Source organism: Priapulus caudatus, unplaced genomic scaffold (genome assembly GCF_000485595.1).
Source record: "Priapulus caudatus unplaced genomic scaffold, Priapulus_caudatus-5.0.1 Scaffold56, whole genome shotgun sequence".
Lineage (NCBI taxonomy): Eukaryota > Metazoa > Priapulida > Priapulimorpha > Priapulimorphida > Priapulidae > Priapulus > Priapulus caudatus.
The window spans coordinates 308,884-315,145 of NW_014577117.1; the positions used below are offsets into that span (position 1 = coordinate 308,884).

At 38.5% G+C, this 6,262-nt stretch overlaps 1 protein-coding gene across 1 annotated transcript; it reads left to right on the forward strand.

The window, feature by feature from the left end:
• Window positions 1–285: 285 nt before the first annotated feature.
• On the forward strand, window positions 286–5,231 carry LOC106821032 (tRNA (guanine-N(7)-)-methyltransferase non-catalytic subunit wdr4-like; the record flags this gene model as incomplete). The annotated part of the gene is given in 7 exon segments (XM_014825668.1): window positions 286–465; window positions 851–1,007; window positions 2,240–2,352; window positions 2,646–2,897; window positions 3,420–3,597; window positions 3,906–3,990; window positions 4,545–5,231. Coding segments are annotated over 6 exon segments (1,044 nt in total). The 3' UTR covers window positions 4,823–5,231.
• Window positions 5,232–6,262: the final 1,031 nt, after the last annotated feature.

Below are 6,262 nucleotides of genomic sequence, written 5' to 3' on the forward strand. Positions count from 1 at the left end.
AGCAGTTTCACGGCGAGTAAACGCCCGGGCGAAAACCATTGCGCCATCTATAAACAATCAACTTGCGCGCAAAGAGCCTAGTCCTTTAAAATGAATCCATAATTAATGAAGTATTCAAGTAATGACAATGTTTGGAAAAGTAATATCCGTCTCATAAATTCGAAGTGCACAGCTTGGTGTTGTTAATAATTGGCAATTCAGAATGTTGCAGGCATGTTTGATATGCTGCGCCTATCGTAACTGCCTGATGACTAACGATACATCGATGTCTGTTATAAATTTTAGAGATGGCAAGCGGCAAGAAATTGTATCGCCTCGAGCAGAAAAATTTGATGCTGGTACGGAAAACGAAGTCCTGACATTTGGGTTGGATCCATCGTCATCACGTCTTGTTGTGTGTGACAACGACAAGCAAATACACGTTTGGATTGAAGTCAATCATGAATGGAAGCATAATAGTTGTCGGTAATTAATAAATTAATATTAACTGTAATTGTCACAGAGTTACACATGTCTGTATGATATGAGGATGAAAAGGTTCACACAGTCAAAAATATACTCATATTATGCTGAAAGCTTTCATGCTACATTTTTAATTAGCTATAAATAATAGTATGCAAGGTAAATGCAAAAATTGAATTCTCCCATAAATCATCTCATTAAAATGTTTGTTCACTAAAGCCTAGCAAACCTGACTGAGTTTTAGCAAAAAATAAAGAAATAAGGGCCTAACCCTACCACCTATTAGCTGGCTGTTATATTTAAGATTTGGTGTTCATGTAGAGATTAATATGTAATTTTCCCTAGTTGGTTGATGTTTGGTGGTTAATGTTTTCTTCGTTTTTTCCAGGTCTCTTCAACGACGTTGCATGTCCATGACATTTTCATCGAATGGTGAAACGGTTGTTGTGGGTGATAAGTCAGGAGACGTTCTTGCATATTCCCTAAACAATCCTGAGGAGAAAGGAAGCCTGTTGCTTGGCCATCTTTCAATGATTCTAGACTTGGTATGATGGGCTTGGTACCAATATAGAAATAACTAGTCGACACAATCAAGAGTTTACTCTGATAGTCAGGGGTTGAAATTAGATTTTTATTATGGTATCCATTCGGGAGACGTGCAGTGCAATGTAACGACAAACAACTTTTCAGAAAATTAGAAACTATTGTTTCCTATAAGCCGTTGCACACTGACGCGACGACGACCGGCGACAACCTCGACGACAAAAATAATTAGGAACGTTTCTATTCTCCAACGACTTTGGCCGGCGACACTTTACAAATGGCCAATCACAGCCGTTTCCATCGGCACGTGACATCGCCATTACGTCATAAAATTATAAACCAATGCTAGCCAGGAAGTAGACTGGTCCCCAGCGCTAAATTCGCACCGCCTGTCAGAAACAGTGGGGCCGCGAACCCATCTAACCAAAACGTGAAGGCCACGGTCAGCCATCGGACCTGATTATTGTGTGCGTTCGTATAATATGCTGCGTATATATTACTTTATTATATTATCGTTAACAATAGAGCGTTTTTACAGCAATTTATTTAAAAGCAACAGCAGGAGTTTTTTACCGTTTGCTCATGTGTGCCACTGGCACTGGCAGTGCACAGTGGTGAGTGCTGGGTGAACTTTGTCGTTACGGTCGGTCGTTGTCGCTGCAGTGTGGCTGTGCCAGTCGCCGCGACTTTGTCGTTTGTCGTTACGGTCGGTCGCTGTCGCTGCAGTGTGTCTTGGCCTTAAGGGTGCCTGAGCCCACTCAGATCGTGCGCACTCGCTCTACGTGCACTCGCTCAGATGCGCTGCCGTATAAAGTTGATAACTCAACAACTACTATCCCGATCTTGACGATTTTTTTTTACTATCCCGGCGGGATACCAAGCATTGAAATCTGGTATCCAACACAAGAATCTACTATCCCGTGGATATCGGGATACCGCTAATTTCGACCCCTGATAGTGCACAGAAAGATTGGTTAATTTATAATAGTTTCTTATACTTTCATAATGTAATTACTAACCTCACAAAGTGTTATGGGATCACTTTACCTTTAACCTGCAAAATTTCTGATATGTCAATGTAGTTGTAGCCACTATGTATTTGTATGAGCATCCTTAAGCTTCTAGTGAATTATAACTCAGAAACCACTCTCTTCATCGTGAATAACAACTATGTGAAGTGAGATTATGAAGTCACAGCACATGCCTACGATTCTTGATGTATGGGTTTTTTCAGACATTTTCTCCTGACAACAACTTTGTGATCACATGTGATAGAGATGAAAAGATAAGAGTGAGTCACTACCCAAATGCCTACAACATTGAGAGCTTTTGCCTGGGTCACACTGAGTAAGTAGACTTCATTGTTTCTCTCACATTTAAAGGGGATGATCAAGATTCTAATTCCTGAAAGTTACTGCCTATCCTGCCTGATTTTTTAGTATTAAAATACAAGTAACCAATATTCTAAAATGGAAGGTACCTCAGGTCAATAGCCTCATATTAAAGAAATGAAATATCATGAAACCTACAAATTTAGGAGATCTTTATTCTTTCTACACTGCTTTTCGAAAATATATAAAGATCTGAAGAGTTGGTGATGATTTATTTCCTAGATTTAATTATCGTACATTTGTTTTTAGGTTTGTGAGCTGCTTATGTCTATTGCCAGATCACGATCAGGTCTTGGTGAGTGGATCAGGCGATGGCACGCTCAGACTTTGGAATTACCAATCAGGAGATCAACACCAAGTAATAGACTGCAGTGAAGCAATAGGAAGACTCAATGATAAACAAAGCACCCACACAGAACCCGGCAAAGCAACGGCCATAGTACATTTCATTAGAGCAACAAAGATTGGTGGCGCCATCTACCTAGCAGTTGCCTTAGATGGGTATGCTTAACTTGATGTTAGGTGTCGTAGGCTGTTGACACTCATTGTTTCTTGTTCACATGGCAGTGCCATGTTTTTTCTGTGCATTCTTGCAATTTTGTTTTTTCATGTGAAAGTCAAAAATTCATTAACTACAGTTAATACTCAGCATAACGGGAATTCAGGTTGCTGAAATTCGCCCATACTGAATATCAATAAATGTTATTGTTGATAATTTTTTGATACGAAACATGTATCAAACAACATTGAACAATACTCATATAGCACACAAATTGACTGTCGGATAAAATGTAATGTTGAGTGACGGGTGGTCAGCTAATCAGGAAAACCACACTTCCCCAAGTGATGTTACCTTAACATTCATGAGTGGAAACCATGCTCTTACTCAATGATTGTCATGCAGACGTAAATGCTGGATATTGCACTATTGTTTTTTTTTACCCTTGTACTAAATATCTACAATGTAGTGAATGAAGATACTTTATGAATGTGACAGTAGTAAATTTGACGTGTTTTTTACAGATTGTGCACAATTCTGATTCTGACGATCTCTGCGTCCTTGCGATGTGAGTGCAAGCAGATCATCGAAACAGTTGCTCCAATAACTGACCTGCAGTTTGATAGTACTGGCAAGCTGTGGGTCGTGCTGATGGATCGTATACGGCCACTGTGTGTATATGGGTTGGATGACGGTGGTAAGGTATGTGGTAGCAGGCAAATAAGCAACTCAGTTTTGACAAAACAGATTATATGCGCAGTGTGGTTTAAGCTGTTCTGGCTGCCATTTTTTCTGTTCAGGGTAATTAATATCTCACAGAATGAAAATGAAAAGATTTTTTTCCTTATAAATAAATTGACAAATAATATGCAATGTTACTAAGACTGGTTTCAATTTATCAGCACTTTCTAAATACATATGTTGTAAAGCCTTCAGCCAGTAATTCTATGCTTATTGAGATTCATATTCGTGTAATTATGGCTCATTGATGCGTTTGTTTGGGATTGCAGTTTGCATGCTGTGAGTCGTCATGCACTGCTGTAGACAAGGAAATACTCGCCTCCCACCTCGTGCAAGATCTGAAGTTTCTTACAGGTGTCTTAGTTTTATAATGTGTTAAGTAGGGTTGTGTAAAATGCTCGTCGATGATTTCTGTAGTAAGGTTAGCATGTATTGAACACTCTTACGTCATTATATTTACCAATATTATATCAGCGATGATAGAGCAGCAATTATATATCAGCGATGATTGCAATCTCGAATTAACTTTGAATGAAGTGTTGCTGCCATACGATTCTCACATCATGTGGGATTTCCATCATAAACTGCTTATAGACTGGTTACTGTCTAGAAAAATGTACGTCACAGAATCATATGAGCTTTCGTCGAGATTAGATGCACTTGTATCTGTGGCATTGTTCACAAAATCTCAATTTCAAAATCAGAACACAAACTCGTGCACACACACTTAGGTACACACACACATACACACACATGCACGTACACATGTATGCACATATGTTGACATTGAAATATGATAGCAGTACCTCAACACATCAAAGCAACTTTATGATAAATTGAGTTATTTACATTGTTAATAATTCCTTTTGTAGTTAAAACTTATGATTTTCCTAATTCTTCGATTTAAGATTTAATGACGACAAAGAGCCGATACTCGTTGCTGTGGAAGGTAAAAGTGGACAATGTCAGCGACTACATCAGAAGAAAGCAGGACCGATTAAATACCGGGAAACAAAATCAGCACATTCCCGGTGCAACACCGATAGTCCCTAGCAATGAGTCTGTTAGTGATTGTACGACTGATGCTGGTAAGGCTCACACAGACTGTGAGAGCATGAATGTGGCTCTAGAAAAATGCAATGCATCTATAGAGTGTGAACCAGAGATGAAGCGGTTAAAAACGTAGATATTAGTAAAACATCCGCTCGATTCCGTAGTTATTCTAAAACTTGCCATGCAGAAACAAATTTGTAATCTGAAGTTTATAATATTAGATGTGAACAGTAATACTCCACGACAAGTCGATCATGTATTCCAGATAAAACGTTTATAATTTGAAGTACACGTGTGGGTCAAACTGTCTAATGCGACACGCTGGTATGTTGACACTTACTAAAGGTGACCTACCTGCTGTGTTGGCAGCTGGCTTCATATTATTTACATTCATTTTATTAACGACAATTTAGCACGGCACACATTCAGTAGAAAACCTGACTCGTTTTTGTGAAAGGTTTCATAAGCCAGTTTTCGTATCGTATCGTGTGTAAAGTGGTCATGAACTAAAAATTACATATGTGCAATTTTACATAATCAGATTTATTGTAATGTGTGGTGTTTCTGTAGCTGTGCATTTGATCTATTGTCTTTGTATAAATACCTAGGCACTAAGTGTAATATATAGTTTTATATTTAAATCTCACACTTAGATACCTACAGAGTCTTGCCTCTTTGGATAAGTACAAGAAAGTAGTAGCAAACAGCGTAACCTCATAACAGCAATAGCAAAGTAACGTCCTCCCTAGGCAGGTATGTAATCATAATACGATTTGCTACGCTATTTTATTATAATTCCAATAGATAAGAATAGGTGGCGCTACTGTTCAGACTTTAGAGCATCGATACCAATACCACACACGAAATAACGTCGACACTACACAGCTTATGAACAAGTAAGTCGATGTGAAGCAAAATCGAAACAATAACAAACTAATACACACTCTCACTCAACAGAAACCAAAAATAACGCAAAATAATTTGCGTGGCAATCTACGCACACGTTCTAGAAGACAAATCTTAAACCAAAATGTTAAATGATACACATTTAACTGTAGTTACCAAAGTATCAAATTACTATAACTAGTAAATATAATTAGTATATAGAGATCAGTGATACTGACCTCCCTTTTTAATTTTCGTCCTGCTTAGGTGAATCAAATATTACCAACTATATGGAGCTATTTACCACCGGTAGATGGCGCTTTGTGTCACACAGGCATGATATCCTCATTACAGCCCGTAAACTTTTATTGCAGCCACACTGCGAGCGTTCCCTCGGCGGCTTCCAGTAAATTGGAAGCTAATAGCATAATAAACGGTTTCGGTAATAACACTTATGTGGGACCATGTTCTCTAAGTGCCTAAAGAGTATCCTTGTTACACTGAGATAGGTTGAACTTTGTTGTTGCTGCTGCTGCTGCTGCCGCTCCCTGGGAGCGCTCGTGACGATAACTCGACCGGTTATTGAAAGCACATGTAACAAAACACAAAGCTTCTTTCTAAAAGGGAGTTTTTGTAAGACAAATATATGCGCACACATTATATATATATATATATATATATATATATA